Here is a 23,372-nt window from a genome sequence, read left to right as displayed (position 1 = left end):
AGAACTATGCTATTTGTGGCAATTCTCCATGCTACTTCAAACTTCTGGATTACTGACTGTCTGCAACAGGCAAAAACCTTTTTTCATTAAAAGGTATTTAACACCACTACTAAAGGAATAAATAGAGGGAGTAGCAGCATTCATGGAGGAAAAAACAAGTTATTACACATCAAACTTGTGAAGATGAGCTCAGTAAAAGAGCTTAATTGTTTGGAGGGCAAAATACAGTGTGACTCATGCTTTAAAATCTCAAGTGTTCTCAATACAAACTCTCACAAGACACTTACTCAAAGACTCTAAACTACTTTAAGGATTCAGCAGGAGACTCTGTGGGCTCTCAGATTTAAATAACCTATCTAAGAATAACTACTTCGGTTATGGGACCACATTCACATTATTAGCAGGGTCTCAATATTTGAATAAATGGATGTTTCAATATGAAACAGTCTTGAAGGTTTTGACTGCATACTGTTTTGCATACTTGTATACTGCACAAGCAACAGAAATTGTTAGCAAATATAAGATGGAAGACTTCTGTGCTTACTATTCACTTTTCCACCTCAACCTGCTGTGCTGCTTTCCTCTCTCCTGCCCCTTCCCCAACTCTCTGCCCCGCTATACTGGGAGATGCAAAATTCGTCTTCTCCAAGTAGAGCACATTCTCACAAATCAGAAATACATGCAGCATGCTTTCTGAAGGTCAAAACAGCCTCAGGATTTCTTCTCACAAGACAGCTCTTGCTAATCTGCATGCCTTCCCTGTGTTTCAGTGCATTAACCCTAATAAACTGCCCAACCCCTTCAGTTCAACAGCACTGGGATCATACATCCGCATCAATCATATTAACATTTTATCCAGCTCCCTTTCCATCACCCAAGCAGACTTCTGGTCTCTCCCCACTCTCTCTTCTTTCCTGAGTACTTTTCTCCTCTCCTTGGGTGGGTTATCCAAGGACTTATTTTCCCTATCACTGGTTTTAAATGACTGCACTTGGAAGGTGCAAGGCTATACACATAACAGCACTGTACTGAAGCAAAAGGTTATTCTTCAGAAGATGAAAAACAAAGACAATCCTATCTTTAATCATTGCTGAAGTCTTCTATTTGACCTTACAAGCACAAAGCTGAGTAGCAGTGTAGTTGCTACCAGAAAAGGTTACCAGTGCCAGCAGCTACGAAACAGCTTTCCAAGCTGATGCCATCGTTTGGTTCTTTTTACCCTGAATAACAGCAAGGGGGCTCCAGACAGCAAAGCAGGGCAGTAGTAGCTACAAGATATCTAAGGTACTACTCCACTATAAACCAAGTTCCATCACCTTCATGCTTATTATGAACTTTCAAAAAAAATTTTTTTTTTGCAATTCCACTATATTTTAAATATATTTTAAGCTTAGAATTGTGTTCCTCTTGCAGTTTTACCTGATTTTGCTATTCTAAAGGTAGGAAGAAGGGCACGTCCAAGCAGGAAACACACTCCCCAAATGACTAACCTCTTTACATACTGCAGTCCTGCACGGCCTGCTTCCCTCTGCTGTGTACAGCTCTGTCTCTAATGTCTGAGCATCTCATGGTACTCGAAGTAGCTACCCTCAAGCTCATCTATAAACCAGGGATGTGCTTCTGCGCTCAAGGTACAGCCTGGGAATGCCGGCGGGGAGGCAACGCAGCTTTTCAGAGGTCAAGGAGAGGGTGAGGTGCAGAGAAGCGAATCCCGATCCAGGCTTGCCTGCCGCCTGGAAGAAAGCTCAGGCAGGAAAAAACAAAACAAAAAGATAAGAAACGCAAAGCTCTGGAGCAAAGCACTCAAGTCCAGCCTCAGCTGAGCTTGCAACCCAGCTGCCGGTCAGATTGAAGGACTCTGCCGTTTGCAAGCCAGCCCGGTGGCACAGCCAGACAAGAGATGTCAGTCGGACTTCTCTACTCTTTCCTTTGCCTATATGCTTGCGCGAAGCTGCGAGAGAGGCCGATTACTTCCTCTCCGCCTGCGGCCTGCCGCTCCAGAAGCGTGCAACGAGGAAGCGCGACTGAAGCAATAAATCCAAGCGAGCAAAGCTGAGGGTCCGTCCAAACTGAGCCTGCTGCCGAAGGAAGCGGGAGGCAGCTCTCGCAGCTTCACCTCCTCGGCGCGGCCGCCGCGCGCACCCGCGCCGCCCCGAGCGCCGCGGACGCCTCCTTCCCCCCCGGCCCGTCTTCCCTCGCCACCCGCCCCGCCGCCCGGGAGAGGGGCCGCGCCGCGGCTGCCTCGCAAAGCGGCGGCGGGAGGCGACAGCACGAAAGGCCGAGGCACGGCAGCGCGCGGCGACCCGCGACCGCTTTCCCCGGGGACACGGCCACGCGCCGACAGGAGGAAACCTTCCTCCCTAATGCCCGGGCACGCGTTTCTCTCTTTTATTTTCTTTTCTAATTTTTTTTCCCCTCCCCAGAGGCCAAGGAGTTACTGCTTGGAGAGGAAAGGGGCGCCCGGAGGAGCGGGTACCCTCGGGGCGGGCGGCTGCCGCCAGCCCCACCTCCCGCCTCCCAGACCCGAGCACCACGGCCCGCCTGGCCGGCGATGCTCTCCCCCCCCACCCTGGGGAGCTGGCCCCCACTCTTAGTCATGCCGCTTCCCAGCCTGTAATACTTTAGCCCTGAGCACTTCCTTCCTTTAACCAGCCTGCCTAAACGAAACGTGGCACCGGATACCATGCGTTTTACGTTATGAAAGAAAACAGCTGATAAGCTCTTTTGCCCGCGCTCGGAGACTACCAGTTTCCATTCAAATCAAAAGAAAGAGACCAAACAGCCACGTTCGTATTAACAGCAGGCTGCAAACTTCCTCGTCGCTGGGTGAGCCCCACCTCCAGCGAGGCGCAGAAGCGGTGGTGCTCAGCTCGGGACGGCTACCGGCGGGACTCCTCTCTCCGGGCAGGGGGCAAGGCCGCCCCTGCCGCGGGCTGGGCTTCGCGGAGCCCTACTCACCTGGCACACGCGGCAGGGGGAAAGACGGGAGAAACTCCTCTGCCATCAGCTAGGTGACACCAGCTGGCGGCGACGGACGTGGGGTCCGCACCCCGACCCCTAGCAGGCCATCGCTGCCACCCAAGCGATTCATTTCGATACTAACTGAAGAGACCCACGGGCAAACCGTGAAGCAGACAGGAGAAGAAAACGAGAGCGGGGTAGCAGGAGGTCACATCCTTATATTTCATCCAGTCTTCTGCAACATCCTTTTCCCAGGAAAGGCCTCCTCAGGCAGCTCCCCTACGGCACGCTTCCCTTGGTAGGGACTAAAATACGGATCAAGTTTTACCCTTGTGCAGTTATGGCTCCTGAGGAGGCCACCAAACGCGAAAAAACATTGCTCTTGGGCTCTGCTGGGGGAAGGTTAATGGAAAAAAGCTGAGGGCCCATGCACAGCCAGCAGAGGAAATGCATTCGTTCACACAAAAAGACTGCAGTGGTTTAAGAGCTGTCTTCAGCCGACTTGGAGGAGATGAGATAACCACACTCGTTTGGATTTAAATGAGGGATGTTTTTTTTTTTTATTATTATGTTCAATTTCAGAGAAGATTACAGTTGCGAGTTACACGGACACTGATTAAAGAGGGACACAGACACAGCAACGGTCCTCTGCCCTCTGGTATCACCCCACCGTGCAAGCTCTTATCCCAGTGCCATCCCCCAAACGCTCCCAGGCACAGCGCACCTCGGGGGTGGGGAGGAGGGGAAGAGCGAGAGATGTAACCAAAATTAACGAGTGGCGCAAGCCCTCGCTGGAGTAGCGGGGTGTGGTATTTCCCAGAAGCGTTTCCCCTTGAGAAGGCTTGCAGGAGCCTCTGCAGCCACACGCCCTCCGTGAAAGAACGGGGGTGAGAAAGGAGGGACTCGACACGCAGCCGCGGGGGGACTGCAACTACGCACCACGCTCTGCATGCAAACGGCCTCGGATGAAGAACGCAGTTGGCGTCACCTTGTAGCCTCGAAAAGCCCTAACAGTTAAAACAGTAAGGTCTAAACTCAGTACCGGTCTGTAGCGGGATTTTTGGCACATCGTTTCCGCTTCCTCTGACAACAGATGTTCCAGTTTCTCCTTCTATCTACTTTGAACTGCCCTAAAAATAGCAAGTTCAGTGGAATGTCATGTACTCAGAAAAGCATGTAAATATTAATTACTTTCTTTTGCTGCAACTGCATATGTGAGGTAAGGTACAGACAACTTTGAGTGGAAAACAAGGCAAATGTGGAAGGATTAGGGCAGTACCAGAACTTCTCATCTTAGAATTCAATGCTTATTTTTTCCTTAATCATTCCCTTTCACTAAGTTACATGTTTACAACAACAATAGGAATAAGAGTAAAATGTAAGCCCCAGAAAGAAACGTGCTCTAACATGAGACTTCCATAGATACTCAAAATTTACCAAGACTCATTTGAAAACACTACAACCATCCAGCTCAAAAAAATAAAAAACTACTTCTTTCAAATTACCACGATGATGAGTTATTCTGAACATGAGAATTAGCAGGAGACACCAAAATCTCCACGTTGTACATAAGTAAATGCTAATTTTGTGTACTAGGTATTCAAATAAAAGAAATAAGTTGCTTCCAAAACTTACTCTTTTGCTTTCTAAGTAAGACACAGCTGTAAGGATGCTAAGTTATTTTGAATACAGTATACAACTGAATTCATTCAGGATGGCAAAAAAGTGCCAACACTTCCATTTTATTACCATTTTTAGATCATGACAGTGTCAATAATATGCAACTATTAATCCTGTGTTTATGTGTAAGGTGTTTCCCTTTTGGTTAATGTATAAAAAGAGTACAGAAGTAATCTTTTAAAAGTTATTTTGCTTGCTTAATAGACCTTTTTCAAACAGGCTCTGGTCTACTACTGAAAAATGAGGCAGCAGTCCAAAGTAAAGAGTAAGTCAAGGGTGTGTGGGGGGAACAACAAAAAAACCTTTGAATAATATTCAACAATTTTTCCACTAGTGTGTTTGACCAAAAAAAAAAAGAAAAAAAGAAAAAGAAAAAGAAAAGCTTTTTCATTTGAAACCATACTTGGAAAAACAATTTTGGTTCCCTCAACGTTAGGGAAAAAAAAATGTAGAGGATGTGTTTTTTTTGTTTTTTAAAACCACACTGCACTTCACGGAGGAGAGCTCAGCTGCGGAAGTAAATCTCCTTGCAGAGGCTCCAGCGAAGCCAGTTCCCAGGCTGGCTCCTCGCAGCCCCCGGGCTGGGCTGGGCTCCCGCAGGTGCCAGGGCCACCAGCATCGCAGCTGCACCCGCTGCTCCCGTGATTTACAGCAGCAGCAGGACCCGCTTTCAGCTTGCGTTTCCTCCTCCCCGCTCCCAGTGTCACGACACGCACCACGATTACGTGGCTGCCCAGCAAGTCAGATCGGCACACTGATACCCACTTTATTTTTTTTTTTTTTCCTTCATCCTGGAGGTTCGGCTTTTGCTGAATCGACAAGCTATTCTCTTTCACTCTGCAACCACGCAAATGCTAGATTTGCAGGCGGAAAGCTTCAGGACCACGTAGCCCAGGGCTGGGAGGAGCGACGCTGCCCACGTTTTAGAGCAGGGGCAGGGTGCACCCGCCGGTGCAGGCAGCACACCTCTGCCAGTCCAGCCTGTGAGCAGGGGTGACGGGGGACAACATGGAGGTTTTTTGCCATCCTTCTTCCTTCCCCGACCACGAACATAAAAATAGGGAAGAGAAAACGTCCCACCAGCAGGCTGAGGCACAGCAGAGAGCCCAGGCTGGGGTTGGTGATACATGCTATTTAATGCCACAATAGCGCCTTTTACTACAACTAAAGTTTTAAGACATACCTTCTTTGACTATTTTTTTGTTTATACAAAAGCCTTCAAAAATATACTGGGCAATTACAAAAACTTGAAAAGACACTGCCTCTCCTAAATGCTTAAAACGAAAATGGAGAAAGGTGAAAGAGAGAAGTAAGTAATAGATGCGACGTTGAACACGTACTTTAATTTATCCCACATCGTATTTTTGGTCCTGGCTGCTCTGCTTTTGAGGCATTTCAAGTTAGTTAAACTCCCTGCCGTTGCTGCAGACGAAACAGTTCAGTGGGGATTTGTGTGAGACTCTGGTGGGAGCCTTCAGCCCCCGCAACACAGGAGCAACTCCAGGCGCATCCTTCAGCGGGAGACCCTGGGAAAAAGCAGCCGCAGGAGCTAAACGGAGACCAACATGGTGGTTAGCAGTAAACACTGGAAAAGAAAGCGTGCGAAATTCCAGCAAATGGATTCGAGGCAGTGATACAGCCAGAAAGACAGGCAGAGAGATGCTACTATAAAGCCCATGCTACACATTTTGTGTGAAATGGAAGTGAGACCAGTGTGAAAGCCTTCAAAAAGATGCTTGGAGTAATCCCTCTGAACTTTTACTGAAATCACTGAGAACAGCTTTAGATGCACAGTGACTGCAAAAATGGGATTTGTAAGCCTTTTTTTTCTGTTCCTAGAATCATTACAAAAAGTAGCTTATAAATTCAGGTTTAAATATTCACTAAACTTTCACATTTATCAGGAAAAAAATAAAACTGAAATCTTAAAACTAGTAGTTCTCTGATGCATCCTGTAACTAAAACTGCAAATTAAATCCAGTTTCCATGAAGAACATACTCAAGATGGCTCAGTCCAAAATTCCTTTAAATTCTAGACTACCTCCTGACTTTTCAACCTAGAGATGCAAAAAGCTTTTAGGAAAATGAAATTGGCCTTCACCTCTAACCACCAGTGCCAGGAACAAGAGAACAGTAATTAGGTACTGGAAATAAGAGGAAAAAGGGAAGAAATCCAAACGAAAATAAAACCTCCCTTGTGGTCAAATCAGCCACAGGATTTCCAGTAGATTTCCCTTAAGCTATGAAAATCTTCATTAATACATTATTTGTACTTGGATTAAGTACAATAGAAATATATTTATAAAATAAAAGCTCAACGAATGTATATATGTCAACCATGTCAAAGAGCACAAATCTACCCAAAGGGAGGCATTAACACCACTGGTGGGACTCCTCTACGCTATCTTCACCATCTGAGCAGAAAGCCACACATTTTGATTCAGAGCAGCATCTTTTACCTCAGGGGCAGGAGGTTTCTCTAAACTTACATTAATATTGGCCTGATTATAGATTGCTCAAAGGCACCTTCCCAAATAGAGAAAAATCAGTCCAATCAACCTATAACTGAAGTTATTTTAAGAAGGGGGGGGATTGGAAAAGAGACATCACTTAGAAACATGAATCTTATCTTCCTAAGTCAGGAGATGGATGCTAGTTCAAGAGCACCCATTACTGATGTTCTTTCAAGCACGAGAGTTGGTAAAGCAAAGGCTTCCTCTGTTTACAGTTTGTGCTTGTTTGCTGCTTGTGTTTGTTTAAATTTTCTCTTTCCCAAACAACAACAACAAAATCTGTATACCATTCCTGGCTCTGCTCTTTGACCTTCAGCAAGCTACAGTCTCTTTGAAATCATAGTTCAACAACATAGTTGATGCACAGCTCATTTCACATTATCTAAAATGCTGAAGCAACCTGATGCAGAGTACTGTTGGAACTTCACTTCCAATGTCAGATTTATTAAAAACATTGACAGGTGACCTGCTCTGTGATAAAATCTACTAGTATAATGTCATCATCAGTTCTCCCACAACTGACAGCCTCAAGAAACTCTGGACTGCGTGCTCTGCCCAATTCTACAGAAATATCATTGGTGCCAGTCTGTCCTGCTGAGTAGGATGGTAGGACAAATATTCAGCATTAATGGGTATAAAACTATGTCTAAGCAACTTTGCACGTAATGCGTATCCCTGAACATCCCCAACAATGTTTTATTTCAGAAACTGGTATAAGAATTACGGCTGCGTAAATGAAATTTGCCAATACTTAGAAAAATTAGAACACAGCATACCTAAAAACACTAGCTTGTACTCCTGCAATAACATTTTAAATCTCAAGGCCATGTACAACATACTCTAGAAATTTAGAAGTCTGGATTCCCTGGATTACTCTTCTGAGTAGATCACCAAAACCTTCCCTCAAAAAACAATTTAGAAAACAGCTGGCTGACTTTAAACATGAAGCTGGGCATTTCATGGACATTTTTTCCCCAATTACTGGGCAAAGAACAAGCTTTTAAACCTCCCAAGCAGACATCACTTTTTTGTGGTCAACCATCTCTCACCCTTTCAGAGTACTCAGGAAGAGGCCAGATAAGACCCAGTGTCCTACCTGAAGAGCTGTAAGGGGGATCCCTTGGACTGACATGAAGCCCTCCAACCAACAACACAGGTAAAACAACGAACTTGAAGCTGGTCAAGTCATTTTTCGGAAGATCCTTTCCTCCTCTCCTCCCATATCTAAGCATTTCTACAAACAACTGTGAGGCTAGACTACTACTGCAAGAGCTAAGGGAGCAGCTATGCCTGGAGACTGGACCTGCGACTGACCTGAGAACAGAGACCAGGATGAACCAAGCTGCTTCCTCATCCCAGTCCTCCCGTTGAAGGCTGCAAGGCTGAAAAACAAGCCTGAGAGAAGAGACATCTTGCAGCAGAGATGTTCTGCTGGGCTTGCAGCTCATTTCATCTGCTTTTAACAGTCATTATAATCAAAGAGCTCCCTCTCCCACCCCTCACCTTTAGGAACGTTATTACTGCAGTACTGCACACAGGAGATCTCTGTAAGACACACTTTCTATAGGCCTGCCATGTGGAAATTGAGGCTTTAGTCCATAGCCAGCAACATCAAAGTACTGCAATCAGCTGTTTAATACCATGTTTAGTTGCCACTGTTCTGCTCCTGTACCCTCTGTCCTAACATGGCCTTGCAACCATTCCCTTTATACACACATGTATTTATAAAGAAGAAAATAGGTACTGCTGAGTAGCCAGAACTAGTACACATCATTCAGCAGAAATCACCTGCCTTGCGTAAATTCATTAGGAACACAAACACAACACACATGCAAATCATGATTTCGGCAACTTAATGGGTAAATCATTATGGTTGTCGAGAATGAAGTTTGGTTAATGAGAGCAGGAGATGACACCAAATGAACAGAAATAGTATTTTATCATTAAACACCAATACGCTGCTTCTAACGTCACTGAAAAGTACTGCTATAATGCAAATACAAGAAACGTTGAACAAGCAGTTCAAATAAACCAGACATCTTAGAAACCACAGTGAGAGACGTTACAACTATTAGTGTTTCTTCTCTTCTCTTCTCTACAGAAGCGCTTTGCCAGACATTGCGGTGACCTTCTGCTCGTAGGATTCAAAGTAAATGACTAAAATCACCTTGGCTATGCTGATGTATAAATACAGTCCTCCTGGCTGCAGTCTTACTCATGCACATCACTTAATCATCAGTGTTAGAAAGCCTAACACCTCTCTCCTACTTTCCCTTTCTTGAGCTGGTGTTCTGGCTTTTTTTAATTTTAAACTACTGCAAAATACCACCAGCTTGCAGCACAGATAGCTGCTTCTCCGAACTGACCCATCCATGCCCTGCAGCAAAGGGCACAGGCCGACCACCAGGAACCCGAGGGGTTTCAGCTGCAGAAGGTCCAAGTGCGCCTGCACTCCACCTAACTGTAGGAACCCCACTGCAAACTGAAACCCGAGCTCTCTTTAAAAAGCATAACAAACTTGATGCAGAATTCGCTCCACAGAGCTCACGAGGTTCTGTTACAACTCTCATTAAAGGGCACCTTTTCCTTGGTTAGCATATGCAACCATTTGCAACGAAGCTGAAAGAACCACCCGCAGGTCACCTGCCAAGTGAGCGCCAGCAAGGGGTCCAAGCCACAGGGCTATGCGTGCAAATTAAACGATACCTTCCACTTTGTAACTTAACATTCAGCATTATACAAAGTTATTTTTTCCCACGCTGACCTTTTAATACTCCACTGTGTAAGACAAACAAAATCGTCATTTAGGCACCAATCTTCTGAACAAGCAGACCCCCACTGACCAGCTTTTAGCAGTCTACAGATCTGAACTTCCGCTCTCTTTCTCATACTTAACTGAGCATGACAGTTTGCCAAACAACGCAGACTCAACTGTGCTAACAAAACCGTGTTGTCAAGATCTGTTTAGAAAATGGCAAGACTAAAACCATTAGATCATATTATAAAACAAATACTTTTTAATTAAATTCAGATCTTACGTATGAAAGAAGCTGAAACAGCCCTACTGGTTATAAGTAAGACAAAAATTACACAAGATATACTTTACCAAGTGTAAAATCCAAACTAAAATACCTTCAATTCAAGGCATTTATCTACGGGCACACGCATGTAACACTGGGCAAGCACGTTATACCCATTTATCTAATGAATAGCTGCTCTTTGCTAAATATGAGGAACAACAGATTAAGAAAATAACCCCCCAAGCCATAACCTCCCGCTGTTACAAACCAACCTTTGGTACTGTACCATACTGACACAGCCAACTCAACAGTTAATTTCATCTCTATGCCTGATGTCCAAAAGCAAGGTTTCAAAGACTATGGAATTATTTTCCAAGTACTATCATGCGTTTTGGTTAATTTGGCCATTTACATTCTGTTTATGGACAGTTGTATCTAAACCAAGCCCCACTGAACAGAGCTACAAAATTTCAATTGCTTCAATGACATTTGGAAGAGCCTCACTGAAATTCATCAGCAGAGAATCAGTTAATCTCTCTAACTACTAACGTTTGCACGTATTAGCAGAAACATTAAGCAACAAGTGATCAAAACAGGGCTTGAGGAGGTATTTCTGTGTACTTAAAAACATGCCCAAGGTAACTAAATGTTACATTTTATTGATACAGTATTTTCTATAAATAGAGAATTGTATAGAGAATATACATGCAATTGGGAGGAACTGTCATAAAACTCCACTAATCTATTTTCAGTGAAGTTAACAACATATCACCTACAGATTTTAAAGCAAGTTGATTCTGAATAATGGAAAACCACCTGTATAAGGGTAACATTTTCAACATCTGTAACAGAAGCTGGCAACAAGATAAGTCAGGACAATCTTTTTAAGCAAAACTTCTTTTTTTTTTCCCCCTCCTTTTTCTCAGTTTATATTCTCCAATAGAAATCCAGATCCTGCCTAGGTCTCATCTGTCTGAAAAGCTATTGAAATGACAGCATGAAAAGGGATGACAGAGGACCAACAGCACCTGGGCACATTCGCACATGGTTTAGTACCAAGACACATGTATATCCATCCCCAACAGGCGAGCCTCAAATCTTCCAGTTACAGGAGGCAGGGAAGACAAAACTGACATCCTTGACATTTGTAGAGTTTAAAAAAAAATAAAAGGAGGGATGGGAATTGCCTTAAAACACAAAAACATGTTTCCCAGTATTTCCAAACCACTGTGAAGAGGGAAGAGAGGGAAAAAAAAAAAAAAGAGGTAAACCACCTGAATTCTAAAATTTCTTTGCAAAGGCTGCTCTGTTTAAAAAACACAAAAGGCTGCTGGTGGTCGATCTCGCTTCCCTTTTGACATGGAAATGCAAACAAAGCCTTCTGACTCCTTCCCACACGGTTTTTAATTTCAAGGGGTGGACACCTTTCTGCCTTCCTAGAAGATGCTCCTGCACGGCTGCAGGGCAGTTTGACCCCTCTTCTCACTGGGTTCCCAGTCTCACATTCCTGAGGACACAGCCAGAGGGGTGGCTCAGAAGGAGACTTTGTAGCGCAAACTCCAGAGGGAAGCAAGCAGTAGCATGTTGGCCACTTAGCCAGAAGTGACCTCAGTTTGGCTCCTGGTAACTGATGAATAAGCAAAAAAAAAAAAAAAAAAAAAAAAAAAAAATCTTGATTTTAGTTGCAGTTTCCTCTCTCTCTCCCCTCTAATATGTTGTCAGTGCAATTAGTTAATCGCATGGCTTCATGCCGCATGCTCAAGAAGAAAATACAGGCACTGCTGCTGTTTAGCCTGATGAAGTATTAAAGCTGTCCTCTGTAAAAGCACGCGTTTGTTAGCACAAACTTTAGCTACTGTTTAGCTAAAGAGCAAAGTGGGCACTTCAGTTCGCTAAGTACATCCTGAAACGCCTGGCAGGAGGATTCTGGAAATCATGGCTATAACTTCTACCAAGAAACCATTTCCCACTCCTCCTCTCGCCCAGATTTATAATGCCACGGGCTTCTATCACAATACTGGCAGAGTCATCCTGCCAAGAGGCAGCTGTAACTTTCCATCATTAAGAAAAAAACACCAGTGACAGCAATTTGTGAGGACAACAGACAGAAGTCAAGCACAGCTCAACACAATATTTTTGATGAAATACCATTGTCCAGAGAGGCTTAAAATGATGGTAACTCTTTTTGATGTATTTCTTACTTCAGAAAAAAAGATTTAAGTAAAGGCATCCTGTATTTATTTATATACCTTTGCTTGTACACACCAAACTAAGATTTAGTTATGGAATAATTTGTGGTACAATCACTTAAGAAAATACTGCAATTTTTTTCCCTGCCATTCTTCTTACCTATTCAATTGGTTTGAAGAATACACTTCAAATAAAGAGATAGTAAAGCTTGGAAGAAAGCTTAAAAAAAAGAATAATATAGAAGAGTAGTTTAACACTTGTGTCAGTCACTCATTACAGGGGTGAATGCAGGCAGGAAATAGGACGTGCCAACTCAGGATTTTAAGTGCTCTGTGTGATCAGGTGTATAAAGTATTACTACACTAAAGAATTTAATCCAATTATTTTAATGTAAATATATTGCACTATTTCTTAATTTCAGTTAAAATAAAAAGGGTTCTTTCTGTAAATTTTTAATATTTAAGGGAAGAATATTTGAGACAAACACTATGAGCTACTCATCTTCCTTGATTTCTGTTCATATTATAAGGGAAAAAGCAAATGAAACAAAAGTTTTCAATAAATGCAGTAATGCTAACAACGTTGCAGCATTTATATTCAAGCACTAATAGGACCTTCAGTGCTACAATTTGAAATATCAAGTATTGGCATGAACACTTTTGGCTTCTTGAACCTTAGAGTATATTTCCACAGTATGCAGAAGAGCATGTGACAAACTATGAATTTTCTTATAATTAATTCAGGTAGACCCTGTCTCGTTTGCATCCTCAAGACCAGCTACAAGAACATAGTTATTTAAACCACAAACACAGTGTGGATAACTTTTTCCAAGTTTGCTGGAAAATCTCTTAAGCTGGAACTATGGCCCCGTTCATTTTGCAAACATTTTTTCAATAAGCGGGATAAATGACGCACCAGATGGCCTGGATTCAGTCATTACATTAAATTATCTCCCCACCATGGTGGTAGGCACTGATAAACAACTGTAATAGGAACTGAATGCAGAACGTTATCCAACGCACGGGAAACAAATCCTCTGCTTGACTTCAGTGCCACCACGCTCCTCGACGCCTGCACGGGTATCACGACAGAAGAGAATCTCCACCGTCTTCGTTCCTTCTTTTTGAGAGGAGGAGCGACGATCCCGACAGCCCGTGCTACCACCACACAACCCATCGGAGCACTCGCTGCTAGACCAGCAGCAGCTCCAACGCGCACGCAGTGACTTTCAACCTAGCCGCCTTCCCCGCAATTTTCCCTCTGCAAAGGGAAATACTCTGGTGAGTACTTTTGTACATGCAGGGAGGTAATATCGCAGCACGCGCTTAACCGTATGTTTAAGGACTTACGTCAAATCCACTACGTTAATCAAACCACTACACAGCTACTCAAGAACATCAGAATCTATCAGATAAAATGATTGAATCCATTTTACTTCAGATGTCACCAAAACGCTGTTTCACAGTTCTTCCTACCCTGAGATTCTGTTTATCCTGAAACTTCTCTAGCAGGACAACGGCACTGTGCAACAGCATTAAATTTCCTGAATGTCTCTCTTAAAGGTTCACAAAACTATTAAAAAAATAAAATAAAAGGAGTTGAGCAGAAAGCTTTGTCATGAAATCTGAGCAATAATGGAGTATTACTGTTCCTGGAGCCTCTCTCATCATATCAAGTTCTAGAAATTTTCCCACGGGTAACATCAAGGATCTTAACTGCACTGTTTATCCATCTGTGTGCGGTAATGATAAAAAAATATTGATTTCTATATTTGTGACTCAGATTCAATTAAACATAAGAGATTGTGCTTGTGATTGTTTAGCTAATGGAATGCAAAAGGAAATAATTTCAAAAAGCCTTACCCACAGCAAAACGAAGCAACACTGCTAACACGTAACACTTAAAATAGCACTTTATTTCTTTTTTTGTGTGCTTCTTGAAATGAAGTCCTGGCCCAGCAATCAATTCAATACAATCCTGCCTCAAAACCCTCTTGAAAAAAAACTTCAGGCTGGAAAAGGAGTAACAGGCACGAACAAAAGCATCTGCTTAGTTGGGTTTGACTCACAGGGGAGCCTGCAGAGCTCGTTACTGCCCTCCCCTAGAGGAGCACTGGCGGCCTTAGCTGAGCTCCTCAAATATTCCTCGCCGCCGGGAGCGTAACGCAGAAACTCCCCGACTCCCTTCAGGTCCAACCAAAGCGCTCAGGGCGGCAGCTCCTCCGCACCGCCTTACCGGGCACGCGGCTTTTCCAGCCAGTCTTGCGCAAAGACTGGAAACTTTGGACTTTGCCTCTTCACTGCACCTAGCTGCTGGAAATACTTCATCATTCCTTTGCTGTTTCATCTGACTGCAAAGTCATACAAAACACACCCCCGCTGCCCTGCGCTCCAAAAATAAACACGACAAACCGACAGCTCGGTGCTGCAGCCGTAAGGCACCGAGCTCCAGGCTTGGCCTCGAACGCAGTTTAACGCGTAATTTAATAAGAGGCGTCACGTGAGCTGGATGCCCGGGGAAGTAGGGAGCCTTTTCTCTGCAAAAAAGAGAAATTGTAACTGCTACAGGTTGTAACAGAAGGGGATTCATTCCACTGCGGCAAATCCACGAGTTTACCTCAGGGACTGCCCTGTCTCAGCGGGCTGCTTTTTTTTTTTTTTTTTTTTCCTCTTTTTTTTTCCTCCCTTCCTTCTTTTCTTCTTTTCTTCTTTTAACAAACCTGAAACATTTGAGTGAACAGGAATTGCGCCAAAACAACAAGCCTCACAGACCTTTCATTATTTTAAAAAATGCGCCCCTATTTCTTTGACAAACTGTGTGTATGTATATATACATATAAAAGCTGCACTGCTTCTTCTGAACAGCATGGCAGACGAGCATACTAAGGGGGCAAAAAGAGGTGGACTTCTTCAGAAAGATAAGCACTCTGACGCGTACCCCACAGACCATATTTATGCAGTTATTTCAACAAGCAAGCCTTTTTTTATTCCCTCCACTCCCCTATAATCCGCTGACAATAGAAGATCAAAGGAATTCACAAGCAAGCCAGGATACAGCCGAAACAATTAATCGCCAAGAGGTTCCTTATCAGAGCCCCTAACCGAACTGAGTTTTAGCGGGAACCGCGAGAGGAAGAGCGGCCCCGAACGCCCGCCAGGGCTGTCCTTCGCGCCCGCACGCCGCGCCGAGGGCCACGCGGGGGCACGAGGGACGGGCCGGCGCTGCGGCGTCCGACCGGGGAACCACGACGAACGCCAAGGCCGGCCCGGCCCGGAGGAGGCTTCGCTCCGTGCCGTCACTCAAAGCACCCACGCGCCGACGAGGTTTAGCCGCTCGGGGGCCTCCCCCCGCGAGGCCGAGGTCCCCCCCGCCGAGGACCAGGCGGCTCAGCGCACGCTGCTGGACGGCCGGAGGCAGCCGACCGCCCGGGGAGCGACCCGGGGGCTCGCCCTCCTCGGCCAGCGGGCACGCCTGCTGCCCACGGGGCTCCTCGGCCGCCGGCGGGGGACCGGGCGGCCCTGCCTCCCCCGCGGGGCGCCGCAGCCGGGCGCGCGCTCCCTCAGAGACCCTCTTCTCCCCCGCGGCCGCGCCGGCTCGAGAAGCCCCGCGGGGGATATTTCTCCTGTTTTACTCATCAGCCATCCCCGCTATTGCTTCCTGCCAGGGTCATGAGCGGCTTCCTCGTTTGCCGGTCTCCCACTGTTTTCAGTGCAGCTCCGCTAAACAGCAGAGGATGGAAACTTTTTCTTTTTTTTTCCCTCCTAATTCTCCCACCCGACACAGAAGCAAAACATTTGGCCTTCAGTTAAACTAAATAGATTTTTTTTCCCCCTGTTTTAAACTAGGTCTCACGGTCCCCGGGTGACCCCGGAGCTGAGGCGGCAGGACACCCTGCCACTCACTCTGAGCACTACAAAAGCCAATTGTGTGGCAGTCTCCGAGCAGCAGAGATGGGTATAACAATCTTTTAATTACTTCCTTTAAAAAAAAGGAAAAAAAAAGAACAAGAAAAAAACTACTAGAATTTTCCTGCTCACCTCTTTTGTGTGTTTTTTTTTCTTCTAACATACTTGGCTGATGCTTGACAGATTTGGACGCAACTGACATTTAACAGCTTAAATAATTAAATTTTTGAAAAAAAAAATTGCAAATTCTCACTGTCTTTTAAAGGCTTTACTTATTTGTTCAAACATTCCATATGTTACTTGTATACTTCCCCAGAGTTTCCATACAGCAGTACATATATTCTTATAATGAAAGGAGTACGGGAAACTTCGGAAACATCAAACTGTGTGCAAGCATTTAAAGCTCAGATACCCTAATACAAAAAAAGTACCTCCCTGAAACAAACATCTCCAGATGTTTTAACATATTTATATATATATAAGTATACATAAAGCGACTAAGGCATGACAAGCCAAAAGAATGTTCTCATTTCCTGAAGCTGGCCAACAAAAAGGAAAAAAATGTGAATGCAGTTACAAAGATTTCGGAAGTCAGCTTTTTCTTAACACCACCACTTTAAAATTATCCTCTTCAATTCCCTTCTAATATAACCAGCATATTACCTGTATCTTGCAACTGCATATGTATATAAAATGAAACACAGAAGGGAGGAAAAGAACATTTTTTCCCTAGGATGCTTAAAACCGTAACAGCAATTGTCAGAAACATCTCATTCACACTTCTTTTGGCCTCACTGACTTCAGTGAAAACTCCCATCAAAATACTCTTTCACAGAATAGCTTGCAGTGTCTCCATAGCACAGCTCTTGAGAGAAGCAAGAAAGCAGCCACGTTAGCTAGCAGCTCCCTTTCCCAGAGTTCTGTCTCTATGCACAGTTGGACTTAGCCTGTAAAAGCTCAGGGATAGAGCTCTTACTGCATTTTTTTTTCAGTAACACTAGAGTGTTGCAGAAAACAGCACTCTAAGAGATAAGCCTTCAGTTTCTCCAAAACTTGAAAGCAGTGGATTCAGAACATTTCCTATGAAGCCATGAAAGGCCAACAGATATACATTTAAGAAAGCATGGATGTGCTGCTGTTTTTCATGCCTTTTCTGACTAGCACTTACTTGTCACGGGGACAAGAAACGGGGTCTCCCTCCCCTGAAGTTGAATTTGTGCAAGTTAGTTCTGTGATAGCAATGATGAAACCACTATGAGAGGCATTTCCCTTAAGACAGGGCTCTTTGAACCATCTGCCAGCAGCAGACCCCTTTCCCAGGCTGCTAGGGCATGGTAGCACCCCGTTCTCACCAGGGATATTCAAATGCAGCCTCCATTCTTTGTCCAGACCACAAATAAACATTGCGTGGTCCTGCTGGATCCCAAATCTCCTCATAGGAATCCCATATTTAACATCATTCTCCAAAGCCACGGTTACATGGTCCGGCCAGTCGGGCATTGCTCCATGTTTCCACGAACATGGGTATTTCCACTTCCTTCCCGCGCCTCCTTCCTTCACATCACCACCATTCATAAGGTTGGGGAACTGATCCCAAGCAAGACAGACCCAAGTTTAAATCTATGCATCTACCTACCTAGCCATGAGTTTCCAACCGGAGCAATTCCCTGACCCAGCTCACTGCGGCCACACGAGCATCCGCGCTGGCATGAGACATGGGGAAGGGGCACCTCCTGCCAGCGGCCGCACAGACCGACACTCACTTAAAACTCTTCTGCCGTCGCTGCTGCAGGGAAGGAGCGCAGCCCCCGCACAGTTCCTGGCCGCAGGCAAGGTCTGTCCCACTTCCCAAAACCGGGCGGACCTGGATCTGAGGAAGGAGGTCCTGCTGAGCGAATGGCAGCTCATTTACCAGCAGGCCTGGGTAAAAATAAAGTACTTAATCAAGTGCAAATGCTGGTCATATATTGTCTCCAGTCTTTTTCACATTTCACAAGGAAAAGCTTCTCTCTCTGCCACAAAACACAAGTTTAGTCTGCTATCAACACAGCTTAGAAGCGCACGGTTCTCATCTGCAAAGCTACAAACTTAAATATGTACCTACATATCTGCAGTTCCTCGTAACAGAGCGTTTACCAAAACAAGAGGATTTTGCAAGCGGAGGCTGCTCTGCTGATTCAGCTCCGAGCCTGCGAGGACCACGTTCCTCCTTACCGCGCGGCCTGGCAGGCTTTCCAGCACGGCGTGCCAAACTGTATTTTTCATTCCCAGACTGGAAGTTGAGCGTGCCAGGAGAAACGAAGTGAGTGCTCAGGGCCGCTGCCCCTCCGAGAGGGGCAGCCGGTGCCTCGTCCCTGCACGGCGGCGGCTCCTGTCCCGCTCCCCAGCCCTGGGGCAGCCCGGAGCCACCTGAAACCTAAACGCAAACCAACACGGGTTAAGCATTCATCTCCCTGTCAAATTCTGTAGGGGTGGCTGGTATTTTTTGAATGCAGTAAAAGGTGATGAAAAAAAGGATGATCAGTGCCTGAATTCAAGGACTTCTTGCTTAAAATTCAAGGAAAAGCAATTAACATGAAAAACATAGAGCATAAAACTTCACACAGGGTGATAGTCCTAGCGTAACACTATTTTCATGCATTGAGGGGACAGTAATAAGGTTTTACTATCACGTACCTCTACGATGCTCAAAAACACGCCATTTAGGTACTTTTTAGTGCCTAAACAGGAACAAGTTTTCAGATTGCAGACAAGAGGTTCACTTGCCTATAAATAGTTTGCCACTAGACTGACCACCAATTTCTGCCCAGAGGAACTCACCAACATCTCCAGTTGGTGAGACAGATTTAACTAAACACTTCTACATAACGAATTGTAGAAGTACACTGAACCAGCCACACAAATTACAGTACCTTGACTGTTTTCACAGACAGGTCTTTCCTGTCCACAAAAAAAAAAAAAAAGCATTTACTTCATGCTACAGTCCCATGTTATGTTTTCTCTTGTTGTCAAGTTAAATTAACATGTTCCCATCCTTTCATTCCTGTAATGCCTCAACATTTCTGCCTCAGCACCAGAGCTTCCCTCCTTGCAGTTGTACCTGTGAGGCACACTGCAACAGATCACTAAAAATGATAAGAACAAAAGACCACGTACATGGTTGTTTGATTACTCACACGACGGGCGGCTTATAAAAGACTTCAGCTAACAAAACATAACTGTCATTTCGATTTTCCTTGTCAACAGGACTCGCCACAACGGAAAGCCCTTACATAAGTAACTTTCCCTCCAACAATCAAGCTGCTTTTAACACAGAAAATATTTAAAGTGTCTCCGCACTGAAAAATATTAAGAGACTGCATTAACTGTGGCGTGAGAAGCCTTCAAATGGGATTTGGAACAGAACAACACCCAGACGAAGCAGGATGTCTAACGTGACACACTCGGTGAGAGCTGAAAAGCTTGCTGTAAGTGCTTCGATAATAAATATTTTATTGCAACTTGAAAAAGAGTGTGTTAACTATGCAAGCCATCCTCAGGATATTACGGGCCATTAATGGTTCCCTGGCAGTAACCATATGGAGCCAGTTCTGAGAGAGAGACCTGTGGGTTTACAATTACAATTTTACTGCAGTATCACATATAGCTTCTTATTTATGGAGTCCCTTATCAAGGCATTCAAAAGCAAATGCTCTAAAGTACTTACAGTCTTCAGCTTCACAGTTTACTTTTTAGTGGATCGAGATCTATAAGCCAAACTAGTCTATATTGGTTTTTCAAATACAATTATTCTTCAAATACAGAGGAGATTTCTTTGTTCAGTATTTTAATGCATGTTGGCCTGTATTTACTGCTGTAAGAAAAACTTTTTTTTTGCATTATAAAACTACAAATGCTTAAGATAATAGTTACTCTGAATTGCCAACTAATATTTTTCTCTGAATGCCATGAGAAACTTACTGCAACAGTAAGACATCAAGATGAATTCAGCACAACTAGTTGGAAAAACTGGTGGCCAAAAACCCTCAACCTGTGGTTTCTTCTGCCTCTCCTCCTGCCTCCAACACCTCATGCACTCTCGACCCAAACATCACACAACTGCATCTTGCATTCAGATGTTGAAGTCTGGGTTCTTCCTGATTCAATAGGAGGATATTCATATAACGAGCAAACATTACACCAACTAGCTATCAGCACCAAGAAGCGCAGCCAAAATCCTGAATGACAGGATGCTCCCCAACGTCCTTGCAGTTATCAGGCAAACCGCACGTCTCCCCTCCGGCCAAAACCCTCTCTCTGGTGAGGGACCTTAGGCTCCCGTCCGCTCTGCCACCTCAACACCGAGGTCCAGGGCCCAGTGCCCTTGGGTAACAGCCTTCAGGTCACAGGAGCAGACTGCGAGCAGCAAAACAACAACAGTGGCGACAATCACAGTTCAGAAATCCTCCGTAAGACAGAGATACAAATAAATTAATTAATTAAGGGCTGTATTTCAGAGCAAACATTGCTTAGAACAATAAAGAATCCTGTATGCATACCTGCTCACCAGATGTCTGATCCTAGCCCACGTACAGAATCTGGATAGCAACCTCTTTTTTCTTCCCTAAAACTCAAGATTATGTTAACTCCCTAAATTAGAACAAAAAGGCAGGACCTGAAATCGCTTGGGAGTTTCAGTATGTGGAAGCTTTTGAGATCAGCTTGTATTTGTTTAAAAAGTCGTTTTGAGTGAAACATTTGCATTTCTAGCGTTTTCTTTTTCAAAGCGTCAAAACAAGAAGATACCCTGATTTTGCATTTCCTCCCCTCGCATCCCACCGAAGCAAAAATTTATTTTGCACAAATCCCTCCCCCCCCCCGTTTTGTTTTGATGGCAACGAACGGGGATTATCTACAGAAGCAGCCCTTTGCCAGCAACGCTCCCAAGCAGCTCTCCCTGCGGGAACAACGCCGGGCGAGCTCTGCCCGCCGCGTCCCTCCCAGCCGCGCTTCTGCGGGAACCGACGACTCCAAGCGCCTGGAGCGCAGATCCAACGGGACCTCGGCCGGCCACCGGCCAGCCCGCTGCGGGACCCGCCGTGCTTTGCTTCGCGCCGAAGGAGCCTCCTCCCGGGCACCTCCGTGCGGCCGTGGGCTCCCACCAGAAAGCCCGTCCGAGCTTCATTTCGGCAAGATCCAGCGCGCGTAAGCTCTGAGCTGGCTTTGCCCCCGCATTTCTAACCGTGCTGGGGGCGCAGCCTGGTTCGTATCCTGGTAAGTGTGTACCAGCAGCCCGGCTGGCCTGCTTACCGACAGCTTCAGCAGGGTAGGTGCCAAATATGTAACTGCTCTATTTGCCCGGCGAGGCAGGTTCTCTGCCGCCGCCAAAGCACCTGCCCGCGCAACGCGCGCAGGGCGGACGCGCGCTCGTAGCGCCAACGCTGCCACTTGAGCGGTCCCAACGTGCAGGAAGCTCCTGCGACCCGCTAAGAAAGCGGGCGGGAGTCCGAGTGACTGAAGAGAGGGAAAAAAATATCCATCATTTATACATGCCTTGGTAAACCCAGACATAAGGAGCAAATTATGGCAGCCCAGGCCAGCGCCGCCGCGGGGATGAGATGCCAACCCCCTCGCTTCCCTTCCCTCACCCGCCCCCCAACACAAACAGATTGCAAAGCGTCGGCACAACGCACGCAGGGTGCTTTAATTCGGGATATTCCTTCCCATCCGAAATACGGGGCAGCCAGCGCGTCAGCCCTGCCCTCCTCCGCAGCCCATCGCCACCAACCTCTCCCCGCGGCAGGGCCACCCCGCCACCGCGGGACGCGCACCGAGCGGGCGGCATCACACTCGGCACGTACGCGCCCGGGGCTGTTCAGCACCGCAGCTTTAAAACAACCACCCCCCCGGGGAAAGGATGCCTTTTACTGCAAGCGGCACTGCACCCACCCCCGTTCTCGGTTAAAAACGGGAGTTTTCCCTTTCACTCCCAGTTTGCTGGGACACAAGCGGGGCCCAAACTCGAGCCTTCCTCCAGAGCACCGACTCCGCGCGGCAGCCCCGCGGAGCGCTGCGCTGCCGAGAGGCCCCAAACACCGCGGGTTACACCACATTTTAACACTTAAACACACACACCCCCCCCCAACCCTCCCGGCCTCGGCGCCCCCCCCGCAGCCCCTGAGCGCTCCGCGACGGGGCCGCTTCCCCCCGCTACCGCCCCCGCGCCCCACGGCAGGATACGGCCCCCCAACACCCCCTCGAGGGGTTGGGCGGGGGGGGGGGGGTTCGAGCAAGCGGGCAGCACCTGGTGACAGCGGCCGGGCCGCCGCGGAGACAAAGCGGCGGCGGCGGGCGGGTGGCCAGGGCGGGTAGGGGGGAAGGCGCGGACGGGCGGCCCCCCGCGGGTTTCCTACCTGTTGGTCATCCCCGCCGCTGCCGCCACCCCCAGCATGCTGCCGGCAGCCGCTGCCCCCGCCGGCGCCTTCCCGCCCGCCGCGGCGAGGAGGAGCCTCGACGGGCCGTAATGGCGCGGGGCCGCCGCCGGCACCGCCCCGCCGCCGCTGCCGCCGGGAGCCCGCGGTGCCTTGCCAGAGCGAAAATGCGGTTTATTTAGCCAGTGCTGCTTTTAAAACGAGCAGCGGTGAGGGGGCGGGGGGGGGGGGGACAGCAGCACCCCCCTGCACAAGGCGAGGAGTAGCAGAAGGGATCCGTCGGAGGAGCTGCCCCGAACCTGAAGGCACAGGCCCTGCTTCGCCCGCACAGAAACAACCTCCTCCTCCTCCTCAACCGCTCAACTTTTCAGCGAGTTAACGAGCAAATTAAAACAGTCTGTTGGGAAGAAGGAGGAAAAAAAAAAAAAAAAAAAGCTACTAAGCTGTTCGTATTACCACCCTTAGAACAAGGAAGCGGCGTGATAAAATGAAAAGCTGGTAATATTTGATTGCCAAGATTAAAGAGATCTCGTAAGGGGACAGGACACCTGGGGAATAGGCCAGGCAGATGAAAATCCACGTGGGCAGGTACAAATGAGTACACAACAGAAGGCATAACCTGAACTACGTTTTTGTGAAATACATCTATTTCAGTGTCCGTTATTAACCAGGAAAAGAATCTAAATGTGCTGG

At 46.4% G+C, this 23,372-nt stretch overlaps 1 protein-coding gene across 1 annotated transcript in view; it reads right to left on the bottom strand.

Moving 5' to 3' along the window:
• The window catches only part of LIMS1 (LIM zinc finger domain containing 1), a 75,689-nt gene extending 52,942 nt beyond the window's left edge, over positions 1-22,747 (bottom strand). The window contains exon 1 of the mRNA XM_062601650.1: positions 22,662-22,747. Within this exon, the coding sequence (XP_062457634.1) occupies positions 22,662-22,699 (38 nt within the window). The 5' untranslated portion in view covers positions 22,700-22,747. The remainder of the gene's footprint in view (positions 1-22,661) is intronic.
• Between the last annotated feature and the right edge of the window lie 625 nt (positions 22,748-23,372).

The sequence above is a fragment of the Rhea pennata genome, chromosome 1 (assembly GCF_028389875.1).
Source record: "Rhea pennata isolate bPtePen1 chromosome 1, bPtePen1.pri, whole genome shotgun sequence".
Taxonomy (NCBI): domain Eukaryota; kingdom Metazoa; phylum Chordata; class Aves; order Rheiformes; family Rheidae; genus Rhea; species Rhea pennata.
The sequence above is the reverse complement of the archived record's forward strand: the minus strand, read 5'-3'. Positions and strand labels throughout refer to the sequence as shown.